We start from the raw sequence: 19,467 nt of genomic DNA, 5'->3' as shown, positions 1-19,467 counted from the left end.
TCTGTTGCCCATGTGACATCTCTACACACAAATGTGTGTTTATTCTACCATTGTTAACTCTACCCACCACCACTACCTCCACCCTAGGCACCAGTTTTCTTTCCTAGCTTATGGGTATCTTCATCCACAAGAGACAGCAAGCAGGTGGTGGAGGAAAGGGAAGGGGGTGTCCATCCTTTCTATATGTAGTACTTTCAGCATTGAGACAGACTAGGAAATAACACTATACTTAAGATAGTGGTCGCTCAGTGCGCAGATAGCTGGTAGATGTGCCTCGGGGACACTTTCCTCTAATTCCAATGAATTGTTGGCTTAACTGATTGCTTTGTCTTTTTCCAGCGCGATTAGCAAATCAGTGATCCATGTTGAGAAAAGTGAGAGTGTTAGGTTGTATTTACTTGTTTTGGTTCCTAGGACTAATTATTTGTGTTTTAAACACCAATATTGTGTCTTCTTTCTTGCAATGCCTAGGGACAAATTTTAATTGAAGGTAGTATACTTTTTAAATTTATTCATATCATAATTTTTTTTGGCACATACTGTTTGCCAGGCACTGTTCTCAACAAAGATCCCTGTTTCATAGAGCTCATTTCTATACTAGTGGTGGTCTGTGTGTAGAGAGAGGCAGGGACAGACAGTAAACAATAAATACATAAGTAAACTACATACCATATTAGAAGATAAGAAGTGCTATGGAAAAAGGAAAAACAGAACCTGATAAAAAAAAAAATGCTATGGGATGCCTGGGTGGCTCAGTGGTTGAGCGTCTGCCTTCAGCTCAAGGAGTGATCCTGGGGTGCTGGGATCGAGTCCTGTGTCAGACTTCCTGCATGGAGCCTGCTTCTCCCTCTGCTTGTGTCTCTGTCTCTCTCTCTGTGTCTCTCATGAATAAATAAACAAAATCTTAAAAAAATAGAAAGAATGCCAGAAGTATCTTGGTCAGGGTGAGTAGGCCTCAGTGGCAAGGTGCCTTGGGAGTGGTCTTGAAAGATGATCATGTCTATACCACCACAGTCTGCCAGTAAGGAAGTGTACTGATCCTCAGTTTATCAGTCACCAAGCCCTTCTGGAATCATATTGGCCAGGCCTGAAATACCACCACCTTTCAAATAGACTTGGATGAAAGGGGGGTAGAGGAGTAGCACCCCTTGATTCAAGGCTGAAAGCAGAGAATCTTTATCTCCTTTAGACAAACTCAAGAGAGAGGTTCTGAGAGTATCTAGTCATTTCACCTGCAACTGCCTTTGGTGAGTGCCTGCTTCATGCCTGTGTCCTGAGGGATATATCATAATAGTCTCTGTCCTTAAGGAGATTAACATCTTGTGAACTATTATTTATATATGTATTTTTAAGCTTAATTTTGAATAGTAAAGACAGTACTATTTTATTTAATTTTTAATAAAAAATACAGTACCATAGAACAAAATTTTTAAAGTATGTATGGGAACTTAATTTATAATTTATTCTCTCTTTTTATTTCCAAAAAGGGTTTGCAGTGACTCAAATTAAAATACAAATATAAATGTACACAGGAGAGTTAAAACTGGATCAAGATCAGAAATCATATTGGTAAAAGGAAAGATAATTGTATCAGGATTGAACCAGAGATTTTCTTTTCTGAAAATAGGTTTATTGTTTTTGTAAAAATAATATAGAGAAGAAAGTAGCAGTCAACTGAATTCCCTCTATCTAGGGATTGATCAGTGTGTGTGTAATTTTACGTAAATGGGACCATGCTATACTCTAAATCAGGTAATTAGTGGAATTAAGTATTAATTTAGATTGAAGTTTACTGATGAGCAAGACAAAAAAAAAGAGACAGCTTGGTTCTTCAAGAAAGAAGAACTTTGTTCTGATACCCTTTATGTTATCATTTTACATGTCCAGCAAACATTTTTTTTTCAGCAAACATTTTTTTAAACTAAACATCTAGTGCTAATGTGCTACGCTATGGGCTGACTCAGATAATAAGCATCACAGCCTTTACCTTAAGAAGCTTACTTGGACTTCTGACATCAAGGACTCAAGTAATGTGATGGCCATTGTCTTCAGTAGCCGTTCTGCCAACGATTTACCAACATTCTACTAGGATGATCCTTTTGCCAGCCCTAGTAACAGCTTGGGTGTAGTAGTGACTTGAGGAACAGTCACTGGGAGCTCACCCCTTTTCCATAGTGAGGCCTCTATAAGCCTCATGCTGCAGGCACTTGTTTAGCTTGAGTCTGGGTGCCTCATTCTGTGTTGCACTTTGACCCAGCCTAGCTAAAGGCTAAGCCATAGGGTCTCAGGATGATCACTGTGACTTAGCATAGCCTTCACCAGCTCGTGCAAATATACCCAGCCTGCAGCTAAATTCAATTAGTTTTTCTTAAAGAAGGGAAAGAAATCCAATTTTACCAAAATGGACAGACGGTGGAAGGCACTTTGATGTTACAACCTCTCAGTGATGCTTTACTTAGTCACAAGTTCATAAGCAAGAAGGCTTAATTACTTGGGAAAACACAGGATTAAAACTGGACACAATGGCTGAGTATCCGCTCTTAGGCGACTTGATTCGAACCCATGTACCCAGTTCGTGTGTGGTGCAAACTTTGATGTGTGCTATGACAAGCTGAAAGTCATGACCCCCTCAGGGAAGCTCCTTCATATGGCATTTGCAGGATGTGTAGGCGGAGAGGCAGGGCCTGCCAGGCCTGTTTGCTCAACTTTGATGTCCAAGCAGCCACAGGCCCCACTGTTTGCTCTTTCACTGAAGGATGGATTGGGAGCCTCCTACCTTTCCCAGTGGACAATGGCCAGCAATGGAGTGTGACGACTGTTGACCATTCCAGGAGGCTGGTGGACCAGAACAGGGCTTTTGGGAGGTGCAGAGCCTGGGGGGCCAAAAGCTGTTTATAGGACAGCCATTTCTCCAGATGTAGCTTTCCTTAGAGTCTAATGTTGGTTGGGCTCTTACAGTGGAGGTAAAAATAGTGTCATGAGTTTTAGCAGGTATCAAGTACTGCTTGACTCTCCATCCAGTGGCACTGAGGTATTTGTGTCCTGTTTCCTCCATCAGTGTGTATATGCAAGGGATGGTGGTTTGGCAGAAAAATGGTATGATTTAGATCCTTATAATTTTTAATTCTTCAGAAAAGAAGCTGTCAACACACACATCTGATAAAAGAATATTATCCAGAAGATATAAAGAACTCTTATAAATCAGCAATAAAAAGACAACCAAATTTTTAAAAAATGGGGGAAAGATTTGAGCAGACATTGACCAGAGAAGAGGTGGATGGCAAATAAGCACATGAAAAGATACTTAACATTAGTCATTTAGAATGGCTAAAATTTAGAAAACCTGACAATACCAAGTGCTGACAAGGATGCAGAACAATTGCCATCATTGCTGATGGGAACGTATTGTGCAATGGCCACTTTGGAAAACACTTTGGTAGTTTCTCTATATATGAGAATATAGGTAAAACATATAGGTAACATATATTTACCCACAACCCAGCAGTACCAACTTTGTCCATGAGACATAACAACATACATCTTCAAAAAGACCTCTATGCAGGTATTTGTAGTAGCTTTGTTCATAATTGCCAAACATTGGAAATCACCCAAATGTCCATCAACTGGTAAATGGACAAATTATGGTACGTCCTTACAGTGGACCACTACTCAGCAATTAAAAAAAAAAAAAAAACTATTTACACATGCAACAACCAGGACAAATTACTATTACGATTATTATTTTTTTAGAGAGAGAAAGTTGCATGCACATGACTGGGGGAGAGAGAGAGAATCTTAAGCAAGCTCCATGCTCAGTGCAGAGCCCTATGCAGGGTTTGATCTCACAACCCTGAGATCTTGACCTGAGCCAAAATTAAGAGTCAGATGCTTAACTGACTGAGCCACCTAGATGCCCCAGCAGGGACAAATCTTAAAAGCCTCATGCTAACCTAAGCCAGACACAAAAAACTACCTATGGTATAACTCCATTTATATGACAGTCTGGGAAAGGCAATGCTGTGGGGACAGAAGCCAGGTTAGTGACTGCTAGGGTTTAGGAGTAGAAGGAAGGGCCCAAAGGAACTTTTGGGATGATGGAGATAGTCTAAATCTTGATTGTGGTGGTGATTATACAATGAAAACTCATCAAATTCTATATCTTAAAAGGATGCATTTTACTATGAGTAAATGATACTTCAGTAAGTTGACTTAAAAAAAAAACTGTTTTTAAAAAAAAACTGTTTAAAAAGCCATCATCCCTGTCTAATTTTCATTATTAATTGCGACCAGTGGCAAACTAAGAATTCACGTTTGAAGTGTAAAAATGAATTCATATAGTTCATGGTAACCTGGAATGTTTAGATTTCCTATTGTTGATGGTATTTCACATTAGAGTACTCTATACTCTAATTGTTAGTAGAGAATAAAGGTTTGTGAATTCTCATGATTTGTAATGTCATGAAATATAATTACTAATGAATAATGATAAATTCACTTACAAGTGATGTACAATGAGCTTATATAAATTCACAGCATATCCTGTTATTCTTAATAATAAGGAAAAAGTGCAGGGTACAGGACTGGGAGGTTGCCTCTCATCCCACATCATCCTCAGACTCCTTGTCCCTAGACCACCATGCAGAGAGACCTCTTAAATAGTGTGGCCACTGTAGTACTTCAGAAACCAAAGAGCCTGAAAGAATAGGGTGGTGGGGGAAGATTCAGATTTGAATCCACTTGGGCTTGCTGGTTGCTTTGAAAGCCCCTACCTCAGAGAAGGTGAGGCTGTGAGGCAGAGCTCCAGCAAAACTGTTTGAAATTCCCCACAAGAGTCTCCCTCCCTCCTCTGCCTTTTCTCCCAGAGTACATTTCATCAGCATCGGAAGGACTGCTTCCCGGCACTGCCTTCCCTGCTTGGCTGTGGTCCCTGAGGAGCTGATCTAATGAGTGGCTAACACGCATTTGCCAAGGCCTTCCTGGATGTGGTACCTGGGCTTTGTTAATTTTAAAATGCCGCCATCCTTGGCTGAAGACCATTTAATTTCCTCTCATAGCAGTCATTTATTTTTAGCATTTGCTTATTTTTCCTGCACCTTACTAAGGGGGTGGGTGGTGGGCATTAAACCCTGTCTTTAATAAACGAGCAGCCCAAACCAGATTTCTGTCCTGCTGAAGAGGTTGTGCAGACCTTTCTTGGTGGGGTCAGCAGCTGCATAGGTGTTCTTATACAGTGATGCTGTTCTTGCAGCTGGACCAGGGGGAGCTTTCCTAGGAGGCTTCATTCTTTGCTGGCTGGCCAGAGGCAGAGAAGGTAGAGCACCTCTGCACCTGTGCTTCAGTGCAGGTCCTTAGGAGTCCTGACGACGTAGAGATTCTGTCCTGCTTTAGAGGCCTACAGCCTCTTCCCAGGGTCCCTAGCTTGTTCTTGGCCTGGCTGCTTGTTACAGAGGGGTGCTTCCTTTGGCCCAAGAAGGCTGGGCTTTGTGCTGGCTGGTCTTCTGATGTAGTGGTGATCATGGCTATGGTTGTGATTGAGTGCCTTCTGTGTGCCAGGCCCACGTCAGGCACTTCCTGTGTTGGCGCTAATCCTCACTGCAATTTCAACAGGGAAAGATCATTATCCCTATTTTGCAGATGAGGAAATGAAGCTCAGAGATGCCCATGGTTGTCTTAACAAGTGAAAGAGGGAGCCAGGATTTGAAGCCAATTCTCTTTGAATCAGAAATTTTCATTCTTCCTACTAGATATACTGCCTATGGAGGGAAGGGGTGGGAGCAGGGCCATGGATGGGATGGACTAAGAGGTGCCAGGACCAGAGTCAAGTCAGCTTAGTCAGGGTTTCTTGATGACCCACTGGGGTCAAGATATGCTGCATGATTATGAGAAGTCTAAAACCAGACAAACCACTCTCCTTGTTTCAGAAAGCTGACAGGGGGTGCCTGGCTGGCTCAGTTGGGAGAGCATGCAACTCTTGATCTTTGGTTGTAAGTTTGAGCCCCACGTTGGGTATAGAGATTACTAAGAAGAAAAAAAAAGAAATCCTAAAAAAACTGACAATCAGTAAAGGGATAAGCAAATCTCACTTTTTTTTTTTTTTAATTGTGCAATGAAGCAGAATATGGTCAGTGTCCTAGAGAACATCAGCTAAAGTGCCAGGCAGAGATCATGCCATGTAGAGGTGAGATCATGAAAGGAGGCCTTTTGCACAAGGTGGGCCTTGAAAGATGGACAGGAATTTGATGGGTAGAGGTGGAGAATAGAGGGACAGCACTTCTGGAATATCATTACTACCAAAGGACTGGTGTGAGCATAAGTTCACAAAGGTGAGAAAGTAGGAATGTGCCAGATCTAGTTGGAGGTGCTGGCAGAGTCTCAGGACCAGAGAATGCGAAGGAAAGGCCTAGCCAACAGGGGCCACGATCCTCTCAGTCTGTGATAGTCTAGTGTCAGTACCTCTGTAGCTCTAGAGCCACGATTACCTGGGTTCAACTCCCAAGTTCTCCCTCTTACCAGTTATTTACTTTGGCAGATTCTTTCACTTCTCTGTGATTGTTTCTTTAACCATAAAATGGGAATAATAAGCAGATCCACCCCAGAAGGCTGTTTTGAGGTTTAACTATGTAAATATTGTAGTGTTTAGAACAATGCCTGCCATATAGTAAGCACTCAATAAGGGTTGACTACTTTAGTTAGTGGTGGTAATGCCTTAGTTGTTATTATTACTGCTGATTGTGGGTCACTCCAGGAGAAAATTAGTTAATAGTCTGCAGGCAAGCCTATTTTGAATGTGGGTTATTACTTGTCTCATACCAGCACCTTTAGGTAGCTCAGAAGCAGAAAGCCTTTGGAGTTTCTTTTTCCATTCCTTTTCATCTAAGAAGCTGGGCTTAGAACATGAGACCCCAGAGCAGGGCATTTTTATGTGGGACTGGCTCTTGTCCCGGGTGGCCACCTGCCTGATGCTGGACAGTGTGCAGTATTTCCCAGCAAGGAAGGGTGGGTGAGGATGCTGGCCAGGTGCCCAGAATGCCAGCATCATGCCCCCAGAAAAGTGTGCCGGGTTTGCTGTTTCTCCCACTGCTGCTGTGGCCGATTATGTCTGAGTAACAGTCATTTCTAATCCCATTTGGAATCGTTGCTCAAGATAATCCTGTTTCATAGTAATGATATTCCAATTCCAGCATGCACCGATTCTAGTTTGGCAGATGCATGCCTTGACCTCAGGAAACCCAAGACAGTGCTCCCTGGAAAGCAATGCCAGCTCATTTGCCTAACATAACAATCTCAGGGTAACTCCCCTTCTCCAGCACTATATCGAGTCCTGGGGTTCTGTGTTCAGGGTTCTCATGGAGAGTATCATTTGGGACCAGGAGAGCATCCAGTGTTCATCCAATTCAGCTGCCTGGGGAAGGATGTTCCACTTCTAGGGACTGTGATATGGTTCACTCCCACACCTCTTTTAAAGACATCAGATCCACATTGTGCCATAAGCTTCTTGCTTGCTTATTTTTTATTTATTTTTATAAGAGAACAAATCTACACCTTTATTTATTTCTCAGTAAGTTTAAGGGGTACAGCATCACATGAATTCTGTGGCCAAAGGCTTTAGCAGGAAGATTGCTTCAGAATTTGACATGAACCATGCCACTAGTTCCATGAACACGAGTTACTTTTCCCTAGATTGCTCAGGTTTGGTTCAGTGTGCCACCAGGAGTCACTGTGTTGTTCTTTGCTTTGTCCACCTAAGCACATCCCTTACCTAAATAGAATTCAGTTTCATCTCAAGCATAAACCCTTTCAATCTTAAGAAGAGCTGTGCGCTCCCTCTGGTTCCGGAGACCTCACTTATAGTCAGCAAAAATGGCCTTAGACCACAGCCTTTCAGACGTATTTGTTGTTTCAGGAGTCCTTTTCCCAGCAGGCCTCATAGGCTCCAAGGTGGTGGAAAGAAGTGAGCTGCTAATTTAAATAGAGCTGCAGGCTAGTGGATCAGGAGTATACGGTAATATACGGCAACATAGTAGGTTATCTGGGTTTCAGTAGGGTATTTGTCTGTATCTCATTATACCCACATGACTAAAGTATGTTGTGGAGAATAGTTCAAATGGTGAATGACCTGTTTCATATGTTGTGTATATATGATTAGAGACTGGAAAGCAAACTCTAGTGGTGAGCCACGGGGCCCTGTCCTATTCAGTCATTACATCACTGATTCCATTGAGATCATGGATAAATGCCAACCCAACTGGCAGATTAAATGAAGTTTAAAGAGAGAGGGAATATGTTGGGTAAAAGAATCAGAGATATTGAAAAAAGAACCCAGTGGGCTAGGACAATGGTTAAATCTGTGGTGATAAACATTAATAGGAATGAGTTTAAGTATATAATTAAAAACAAAAGCCAACTGTAAAATCAAGAGTGAGGAAGACGTAACTTAGCAATAGTAGCAAATAAAGCCCAAGAGCTGACTACAAACTCAGTGTGTGCATCAGCACGTGCAGTTTAAGGCCCCAGAAGTAAACTGATTTAACAAATATTTACTGGGTCTTATGAGTGAGGAACAGATACCTGGTCAGGCACAGCCTCTGCTTTGGGAAGTACATATTCTAATTGTGTGTGACTTAGTGGTGAGGAACAAGGGCTCTGGAAGGAGACTGCCTGAGTTTAAAACCTTCCTTTACCTCTTACTAGCTCTGTTTCCTCATTTGCAAAATGTGAATAACAGCACCTACCTCAGCATAGGGTGGTTATGAATATTAAAATGCACATAAAATTGTTCAGTATGATGCCTAGTGCATAATTAAGTACTTGATAGGTATCTGCTGGTGTTATTAGTATTTTTTGTTTTCTTGTTATTTTCATCCAGAGTTTAGGAAATATAGCAGCCCCAGCATGCTTTGATAGATCATTTGCCTAGAGAGAACCTAGTCGAGGCCCATACTGTAGTGAAATCCCTAACAACCAGGACTTGACCACATTGGCTTATAGGTTCAGCAACCATGTCTTATTGAGCACAGATTGAAAGACACGAAAGATATGGATTATATTTAGAACTAAGCTGAGGATGTGAAATCGAGATCACCTGGGAAACCCTGTGATGGGTGACCTTGTTTCCATTGGCCCTCTCCTTAATGTGCCATGTCGTCCTTGAGCCTTGCCCCAAATGATCTCACATTGTCTAGGTCCACCATTGATTTTGACCCTTGTCCATCTGAATGAGACTCCGTCTTAACCCAGCTAGCTTTATGATCTAACTTACTTTACCATCTGAGAATGTCACTATCCCTGGTACATAGTAGAGGTTCAGGAATTATGGGATAGTAAGGCAGACTAATAGATGATGGTTGGATAAGTAAGGACCAGTGTGGTTTAGGGATATATGTCCCAGGTTTGGCTCCACACAGACCTGGATTTGAATCTTGGTTCCAGTGCTTAATTAATGTGTATGCTTGGGCAACTCATGTTACCTTGCTGAGCCTCAGTTTATTCATTTATAAAATGGGACTAGTACCTCATTGCAAGTGGTATATGGATTTGAAATAGTGAATGTACAGTGCTTCGCACACTGTGGCTACTATATTGTGATTAGTATATCTACCTTTTGAGGGAAGTAAACAAATGATTATTATCCTCTTTTGAGAAAACTGTGGCACATTTCTACTTTGCCTCCTGACAGTCCTTTATTTCCTAAGGAAGCTGGCTTTAAAAAAAAAAAAACTGCCCTCTCCACCCTCTCCATTCCTGGTTCATGCCCCCATGCCACAGAACCTTTAGATTTAATACATGCCGGTGCCTTTGGTCAGGCCACCCTGCTTTCCTGACCAGCCCAGAGACCAGCCAGTAGACTGAATGAGCCACAGCTCATTTGACTTTCCAGCAAACCTCCTGAACTGTGACCTCTTTGCTTCCTCCCTTCATCGAGGTGTGCGCTGGGTTGAGAATAGGTCAACTCTTTGTCTTCTCCTTGGGACCCGTGACACTCATCACAGTGACCCTAGGCTTTGGATGTGGGGGGTAGAGGGGAGGAGGAGTTGGAGGAGCTTCTCCTGAAGCTCAACATTGTGTGGGGACGACCTGGAGCTGGGATCACTGCCCTTCTTGCTTCACCAACTCCAGCTGCTCGCCAGCCGTCTTTGACATGCGCCTGGCCCAGCATAGGCCTCGGCCCACACCACAGGTTTCCTCGCTTTTTCCTAAACAATGTGACAACCCCAAGCCCCTCCGGCCACTAAGAGCAGAAAGCCTTAACGTCGATCGATGTAACTGGCCTCCTGTGCATTGTGACACCCCACTGTCCTGAAAGCAGGAGCTCATCAAGGTCAGTGTGAGCCAACCTTCCTACGTGTGCTCCCACCTCTAATCTAATTACAGCCTGATCAGCAAATTAAAATGCACCCCAAGGGGGCCGTGGCTCCAAAGGGAGTTCCATGAGTCCCAGGAGCTGCCATTTCAGGACCACCCTCCTATTCATTTCCTCAGCTTTGTCTGGGAACTGCCTGGTGGAAGGCAGGAAAGGCCTAGTGCTCAGGAGAGTTTGAAGGTAAAAGTTTTCCACAGCTGAATCTCCTGCAGCCTAGTTTGCACCCTCAAGTGGGAGTTGTCTGGGCAGGCCTGAGACTGTTGCATCTACCATTGTCCTCCACTTCCCACCAAATAAAATAATTTTATTTATTCATCCTTCATTTATTTATGCACTCATTCAGAAAGCATCTACTGACCACTTAGACCCAGGAGCTGGGAATGAAAGTCAAGAGATGGCCCTTGCCTCATGGTTTAGCAGGAAAGGCAAATAAAAGTAAATAGGTGATCATGGTACACTATGATAAGGGTCACCTACCCATGCGGGTGAGTACTACATTCTGGGTAGGTAAATAGGAAGGGCATGGACCCAGGCTGGGGGTCAGAGAAGACTAAGGTGAGTTGGTGACCTTGTCACTGAAGAGCCCTGAACGTGATGAGCACTAACCAATTGAAGTAGAGGAGGACACTCCCAGCAGAAGGAATGGCACATTTGATGGCCTTTGGTGTACTTCAGAAACTTCATTGTTTTCACTTGGGTCCTTAATCCTTCAGTCCATAAGACCCACTAGATTGTCATAAGAATTAGAAGTTCTGCAATTGAAAGTCTTCCTGAAGGAATGAACTTTTAGAACACATGGTCAAGTTCAGTTAATGATTAATAGAAGGGGCTAGGGAATCAATCAGCCCTTTTAAAAAATCATGTCAGTGTTATTGCATGTCTATCCAGCCTGTTGCTTCTAACTGCTGTATCATATTTCATAGCGTGTCCCTTCCACATTTAACTTACCTGTTCTCCAGTGGCAGACGCTTGATTGCCTGCAACTTCCCACTGTCACAGAATGCTGGGATGAACATCTTCCATGTTGCACTTTATGGATCTCTGTAAGAATTGCTCTGGGATGTATATATTCAGAAGTGCTGGGTCATAGGGTAAGGTACTTTAATTTGATAAAGTATATTACAAGATTGGCTTCTAGAATGGCTGCACAGACTGTCCTCACAGTGCATGAATGGTCCCAGAACCCCATGCTCGCTCCAACATTTGGCATTTTTCAGCTTTCTAACTTTTGTCAATATGTTGAATTTAAAGGGATATCTCATTGTTTTAATTCACATTTCTCTAATAACAGAGGAGCTTGAAGATCTCTTCATTTACTTAAATCTTTTTTGTTTGTTTCTTCATCTGTGAATTGACTGCATATCCTTGTCCCATTTTTCTGTTGAGCTTTCTGATCCCAGCTTTGCTGCTAAAACCTGACTTGAGGCAAAGTGCTCCCAAGGTTTGTTAGCTGTCTAGGAGTCAGTATAAGTAAGTGAGGGGCAGTATAGCAGAGGGCTAAGGACATGGACTTTGTAGCCACACTGCCCTGGTTTGAACTCCTTACAGCTAGTGATAACCTTAGGCAAGCTACTTAACTCCTCAGTGCCTCAGTTTTCTTAATCATAACCTGCCTCATAGGGTTGTTGTAAAGATCAAATGTGTTAATAAATATGAAGTGTTGAAAACATGTGGCATGGAGGAAGTATACACAAATGTTAGCTCTTATTAGACGACTGTCTTCCTCCTATTTAGCCACACTCTGTACCCATGAGAAAATAGGTATTTATACTAGCACGCAGTAGAAACAAGGCAGAACTGAGAACTGGTTCTCAGCCTAGGATGGGAGCTCACCCGTACAACCTTCACCTATAGTATTCACAAGGCCCAGTCTTTTTGGTGAGTCAGCTCACGTGGGTGGAGAGAAGAACAGAACAGATTCTGATGCACGCTCAGGAAGGCACATACTGCTGCTAGAGCCAAATCGTTAAAAGACAGACCCCCCAATCCTCCTGGGCTGTACACATCCTGTGAATCTCCAAATTAGGGAAATAGAGTCTGGAGATTATCTCTAGTCTTTGAGGCTAATAGTGGCACTGGTTTTCTTTCCACAGGCCACCAGAGACCAAATCCTGAGCTGGCTCAGAGAATTGCTGATACTCTTAAGTCTTTGCCCAGGGAGAATCTGTGGAATAGTCAGCGTAGATCCTCTGAGGAGAAATGTTCCTTGTGGTAGAAAACATAAGTGCATGGAATGATATACTCTGCCCCCTGTAATCTAGCTGTTAAGACCATGAAGGCCTAGCCCATACACTATAGCCTGTTTGGTACCAGCTACCCAAATTTAAGGCAGTAATACCTAACCCCAAACCTACAAAATGGTGACAACCAGCATGCCAGCATCAGAACAAGGGGAGGCTGCATTTATCTTTTGGTAGATCACCTCAAATAGCAGTGTCTATTTCCCTTTGTGCCATCAGATTCTCTTTTTACACCTGACCTTGTACTCCCCTTGTTAGCCAGATGGGCGATCCAACTTACCATCTCCCTATGTAAGTCACCTTCTTCCAAATACAGTTCTGAACCTGGGGATTTATTTCTGCTTCAGTAAAAAGCATCAAAGAGACAGAAATTACTTCATTTCCAAAGTCTCACTGCTGCTCCTGGTTTCTGCTTTTTCCTTTCCTTGATCTCTGATACCTGTATATTCCTTGGTTTCTGCATACCTACTTGGTTTGTGACCTAGTGTTCTTCTTTAGCCTCTAGTCCTTAACATTTGACCTGGCTTTTGACTCTGTCTCATATCTGTGCTTTACCTAGCCTCTGGCCCTCGGTTCTGTTTTGACTCTAAACTTTTTTTTTTTTAAGATTTTATTTATTTATTCATTAGAGACAGAGAGAGGCAGAGACACAGGCAGAGGGAGAAGCAGGCTCCATGCGGGAAGCCCAATATGGGACTCGATCCTGGGACTCCAGGATCATGCCCTGAGCCAAAGGCAAACACTCAACCACTGAGCCACCTAAGTGTCCCAATTGACTCTGAACTTCTTAATACTTGTTGGACATGGCCAACTGCTAAGCCTGTTCTTACCAGCTTTGCTTTAGCTTTGTCTAACCTGACTAGTCTCCTACCCTATTTTTGCCATGCTGTAGCCCACAGGTCCAGGAAGTTCTTTTGGTCATCGAAGCTAGCTTTGATCACCAAAGCTAAGCATAGTCATGTAAGCCCTCTAGCCTGATCTGGGCTGGCTTCTCCAAGAAGGGCCTGATCCCCATGAAGGTCTGGATTAGATGCATTGTAAATAATGGCTGTTGGACAGAAAGCCTCCTAGCCATCTGGCAAGGTGTTTGGTGCCACTCTTGGCCACTAAGCAGCCATAGTTCCTTTAGTCCTAGCTATACCCCCTCAGTGGGGCTGCTGCCTTTGAGTTTTATTAAAAGTGAAGGAAATCTTGTCTGAGGTTACAGAATGAGTCACTAGCTTGGTTGCTTACCCTCTTTGGCCTCCCAAGTTTGTGAAGTGAATTGCCCATTCCCTTTGATTGGGTTAGCAGTCCGAGGGCCGAGCCTCGTCACTGTCTTCTCTCCATCCTACCAGACCACTGTCTGCCCTCCAGGGCCAAGGGCAGCATACTTGGTTGCTTGGACACGTCTTGCAGCCTGCAAATTGGACAGATGGAATCAATACTCATGAACCTGGAGAGGCCCAGGTAGCACAGTTAGTGACAGTAGCTGCCTGGAGGGACAGCCTGCCACGGGAGGGGTTGTGATTGAATAGTGATTGGATACAGCAGTTGAGGATTAACCAAATTATGTCCCTTTGAGTTTAGATCTACAAACCTTTCTCATTTGGATTTTAAAACAAGCCACCTTGTGCAGAATATAGCTGTGCTGCCTTAACAGAGCTGTGCCAGTGTGAGTTCTGGGGAGAGGGGCAGTCAGGTATATATCTGGTGCCTACTTCAGTCCAGATTCATATTCATGAACATTATACGGACAAAGAGAAGAGAGCTCATATTTGTGGAGCTCCTTCTACGTGCCATGCACTACTGAGTTTTACATACTTAAAACCTGTGAGGGGGGCATTATTATCTCCATTATTCTGGTAAGGGAATAGGTGTCAGATGTATAGTAATTTGTCCAGGATCACAGACAGTAAATGATAGAGTTTTGATTTGAATCCAGATCTCTCTGTGCCTGTTATAAGATATCATGCTGTTTTCTCAGTTTCAGTGTCTTGATTCTCATTTCTCTTGACTTCCCCACAGACTAACCATAGGGTCAGGAACATAGTAATAATAATAACCAGCATTTGTTGAGCACTTATTATGTGTCAGATGGCGTTCTAAGCACTTTTCATGCATTAACACAGCCATATGAGCCAAATGTTATTATCCGCGATAATTATGAGATTGCAAAATGATGTTCTAATTTCATTGTTCCTTCTACATTTATTAGTTGTCATTCTACAGTAAGGAAGAGCTTTCCTTTCATGCCATTTACTTATTTTCAATATGGAATTATAGAATCTTTTTCACTCAGTAGGTTATAATCCATTACTGTCATTATTCATGTTGATGCTCAGATTGTCCCAGATTTTAAAGCCAGTGTTCTTAACCTCTATACCATATTACCTCTCTTGCAGATATTTTTTCTCACTACTTTCAGTTGGTTTGCCTATCTATAATAACCTTTTTGTACCCCCTTGGCTTTTAGTCTACCAGGAAACAGGAAGACTGATGCCAGTCTTATCCCAATCATGTGTAAACTAAGAGCACATACATCTCCAGGTGAGAACCTGACAGACTCTGCTGTGAATTCAATATCTGAGTTTTAGATATGGATTTTATTTTATTTTATTTTATTTTATTATTTTTTTTAGATATGGATTTTAGCTGCTTAGAAATCCTTCTAATTTCTCTTTAGGATTATAACCATATCCTGGATAGATTACCTGTGAAGGGTATTTCTTAAGATCTTTTTAGGTAAGGTGAATAGACACCTGAGACTCAACCTGACCCTGTTAGATCAGTTGTAGGAGAACCTCAGCTACGTGGGAGATGGATTCTGGTTCTTTGACTTACCAGTGAGGACTGTGTGTCTGTGTACATGTAAAATTCATCCTCCATTCAGCAAATAATTGAGCCAGGTTCTATGCCTATTGGAAGATAATGAAATTCCAGCCAGTTGGTACAGGGAAAACCATCAACACTGCTGATTTTAGATTTTGAAAAACTAACAAAGAAGAGAAAAACATTTTAAAACTATAGTTTGACTTTTTAATAGTTACGATAGAGTAATTTTTGAAATGCTTACCATTACGCCTTCAAAAGCATTAACACTTCTGAAGGCCAGTAAGCAAAATATTAACATAATAAGAGAAAAATGGTCAAAACATTATTTATGAAAATAAAGATAGTCAACTATCATTTATGAAAAAAGAAACCCTACTGACTACTAAACATATATATTTTTAAGTTCAGCCTTATTAGCATTCCAAGAAACGCAAGTCAAAAACGGCAGTGTGATTCCATTTCTGTTTACCAGACTGACATATGATTAAAAAAAATAATAAACACCCTATTTTGGTGAAAGAAAGAGATAACAATTACTCTCATCCTTCTTTCTTTGCTAGTAAAAAACAAAACAAAAAAAAGGTACAATCTTTCTGGAATTCAGTTTGATAATATTTATTAAAACTTTTAGGGTATCCCTGGGTGGCGCAGCGGTTTAGCACCTGCCTTTGGCCCAGGACGTGATCTTGGAGTCCCGGGATCAAGTCCCACATCGGGCTCCCTGCATGGAGCCTGCTTCTCCCTCTGCCTGTGTCTCTGCCTGTGTCTCTGCCTCTCTCTGTGTGTCTCTTGTGAATAAATAAAATCTTGAAAAATAAAACATTTTAAAAAGCTTACACTTTGGGACACCTGGATGGCTTAGTCGGTTTAGTGTCTGCCGTCAGCTCAGGTCATGATCTTGGGATCAAGCCCCTCATCTGGCTTCCTGCTCAGCTGGGAGTCTGCTTCTCCCTCTACTTCTGCTCCTCCCCACTACTTGTCTCTCTGTCTCAAAATAAAAATAAATAAAAATCTCAAAAAAAAAAAAAAAATGCTTATACTTTTGACCTAGAACTTCATCTCCTAGAAATTTAGCCAAAGGAAATAATCAGACATGTGTTATTGAACTATTTAAAATAATCTAATATTTTACAATAGGATATTGGTTAAATAAAGCATACAGTGGTAGAATACTGTATAGCCATTAAAAATGATGTGGTAGACAAATATTTAAAACGTGGAAATTAGGGCAGCCTGGGTGGCTCAGCGGTTTAGCACTGCCTTCAGCCCAGGGCGTGATCCTGGAGACCTGGGATCGAGTCCCACATCAGGCTCCCTGCATGGAGCCTGCTTCTCCCTCTGCCTGTGTCTCTGCCCCCCAATCTCTCTCTCTCTCTCTATCTATCTATCTCTATCTCTATGAATAAATGGATAAAATCTTAAAAAAAAAAAACATGGAAATTTTGGGGCTCCTGAGTAGCTCAGTCGGTTAAGCATCTGACTCTTGGTTTTGGCTCAGGTCATAATCCTCAGGGTCATGAGATCCAGCCCCACATCACTCTCAGTTTGGAGTCTGCTTGAGATTCTCTCACTTTCCTTCTCCCTCACCCTTTGCTCCTCTCCCCACTCGCATGCTTGTGGTCGTATGCATTAGCTCTCTCTTTCAAATAAATAAAAGCTTTAAAAAAAAAAAAGTGGAAATGTGTGTGTGTGTGTGTGTGTTTAGAGAGAATTTATGTATGATCTTATTTTGGTAAATAAAAATATACATACATTGAAAAAACTGGAAGGATGACATATATCCTAAAAATATTTTCTTCTTTTTAATTATTTATAGTTTCTGAATTTGTTAATAGTGAACAGAGCTTTTTTTTTTTTTTTTTTTTAAGGAAAAAGGGAAAGCATGCCATAATAAAAGAGAAGTGAACGTATATATGGAGCACTTCCTGGGTCAAGCACACTATGTTCGGTGCTTTACAAATTTACCTAATTTAACCTCACAACAAATCTGTAGTGGCTCCTGCCTCTAGTCCTACGCCCTCTGATCCATTTTCACATAGTACTCTTGGAATTTAGATTAAGGAGAGAGATGTAAAGGAAGATTTTCATTGTTTAATTTAATATTTCAATATGATACACATTTCTCTAGGTCTGTATATTTTGAAGTGGGGAGGAAAAGCATATGTTGTCAAGTCACTTCCTCTTTAAGCCTTTCAGTGGCCTAGCTCCTCTCCCACAGTTTTTCCCCTTACAGTCTCTGTTCCAACTCTGCTTTCTTCAGGTAAAGCCTCTAGGATTTGTGAACTCATTGAGTCCTCCCACCTCACCATTCCAGGTCTGGCAATGTAGCCTTCAAGTCTTAAATTCCTTAAATACCACGTCATGTGGGAGGCCTTTCTTGAACCCCTCCCTTGGTTTCTCACTGTATATGGTACTTATTTCATCATGACCTTTACCACTATAATTTGCTATAATTTATGCTGAATTGCTGTCCTTGCCAGAAGACTGTAAGCTCCATGAGGACGCAGATCCTAGCACCTAGAACAGTGACTACAACACAGTAAGCATTTGATAAATAATTGTTGAATAAATACTTTGTATTTTGTATGTGGAAACTTAGCCTTAGAGAGGTGTTAAATAACTTGACCAGAGCCTCTCAACTAGTGAGTTTCAGAGCTTTCCTTGTCTTCTACACTGACAGAGCTTATGTTCTTTCCCCTATACAACTCACATGAGCAGAAGCATTTCCAATCCCCAAACATGCTCCAGAATCTGAGTTTCTACTTCCTAGGCCCTCCCAACTTTTGACACTTTTGTCTTTCTGATTTCTTCTAGCGTAGTACGGATCCTGCTTGCTGCTGGTGCTGACCCAAACCTTGGGGATGATTTCAGCAGTGTTTATAAGACTGCGAAGGAGCAGGGAATCCATTCTTTGGAAGGTAAGCATCGACTCCCCTGCTGTTCTGAGCACTCTCCTCCCTTCGGTTTCCAGGCAGCCTTGCTCTGTGCCAGCTCTACCAGTAACTCAGAGAGCCTGCAAGTTCCTTATCCTCTGGGAACTCATGGATAACCCAGAAGGCTTGTAATAGATGCCCTTCACAGTCCCTTTGGCTCTGTAATTTATGTCCCTCCAAAAGTCTTAGAGAATAAGATCGAGGCCTGACTTCATGACCAGAGTAGAGAGTGGGGGATACCTATCACTTGGTGTTCCCCTGAAATTGCCTCAGGCCATAGAGCCTCAGCTGAGTGGATCATGGAGCAGGTTTCCATAAAATAATTAAGGCAACTGCATGGAATGTGGCTTTGTTCCTCTTCTACTTCCTGCAGACTTACCCTGTCCCATCCCTCTCCCAGAACTAGAAAGCAGCCTCACTGGTTGGTTTCCTCTGCCTCCGAAGTCCCTCACTACTACTCTGAATACTGTTCCCCCAACCCCTTCTATATGCAAAATGTAATCCTGTCTCTGGAACTGGCCCCTCAATTTACCATTATGACCCAGGATGGATAATGGACTTCTCTGTGCCTTTATGTCTGTGCTGATAAAATGGTGTGGTCATCAGTGCTTCCCGAGGGTGTTTATGTGGGTTGTTTGGACTTCATAAAAAGAGGTGTGTGCACCTATATCAGGGTTTGGTCACATGTCTGTTGGAGGGTAGTTAGGCAAGTCAGTCTTTGTTATTTCTGGTGAGTGGTTCTTCAGAAGTAAGGTCTAGAAGAGGATAGGTTGCTTTGGCTACAAACAGCAATGAATATTTATTTCACTTTTGAGCTTTTGCTTGTTCACAGTGCTCCCCCCCCCCACCTGTCCATTATCCTGTGTCACTCAGAGAGGCTGAGTTACCCCTGTTTCCACCCACAAGGCAGCTGAGAAGTACTGCTTTAGGGTTGGCAATGATGCCAGGAGGACAGACCACCATGCAGACTGCCTGAGGGTCAGAACATTGACTGGAGGGAGGTCCAATGAGGTGAGCAGTGTGCTCAGTCCTTAGAGCTGTCAGTTAGGCTACCAGACTAACATAGCTGTGGTAGCCCAGAGCAGAGGTGTCACTGCTATCCCATTGAGGTTTCTCAGAT

At 42.4% G+C, this 19,467-nt stretch overlaps 1 protein-coding gene and 1 pseudogene across 5 annotated transcripts in view; one reads left to right on the top strand and one right to left on the bottom strand.

The window, feature by feature from the left end:
- Window positions 1-19,467, top strand: part of CLPB (ClpB family mitochondrial disaggregase) — a 142,055-nt gene that overhangs the window by 32,747 nt on the left and 89,841 nt on the right. For all 5 annotated transcript variants that reach the window (XM_072794466.1, XM_072794468.1, XM_072794467.1 and 2 more), the window contains exon 4: window positions 18,229-18,332. In XM_072794466.1, coding sequence (XP_072650567.1) covers window positions 18,229-18,332 — 104 coding nt within the window. The remainder of the gene's footprint in view (window positions 1-18,228; window positions 18,333-19,467) is intronic.
- LOC140614591 (large ribosomal subunit protein eL33 pseudogene) lies at window positions 7,545-11,376 on the bottom strand (annotated as a pseudogene).

This window comes from Canis lupus, chromosome 23 (genome assembly GCF_048164855.1).
Source record: "Canis lupus baileyi chromosome 23, mCanLup2.hap1, whole genome shotgun sequence".
Taxonomy (NCBI): domain Eukaryota; kingdom Metazoa; phylum Chordata; class Mammalia; order Carnivora; family Canidae; genus Canis; species Canis lupus.
Note: the sequence above shows the minus strand (reverse complement) of the source record. Positions and strands in the feature narration are given on the sequence as shown.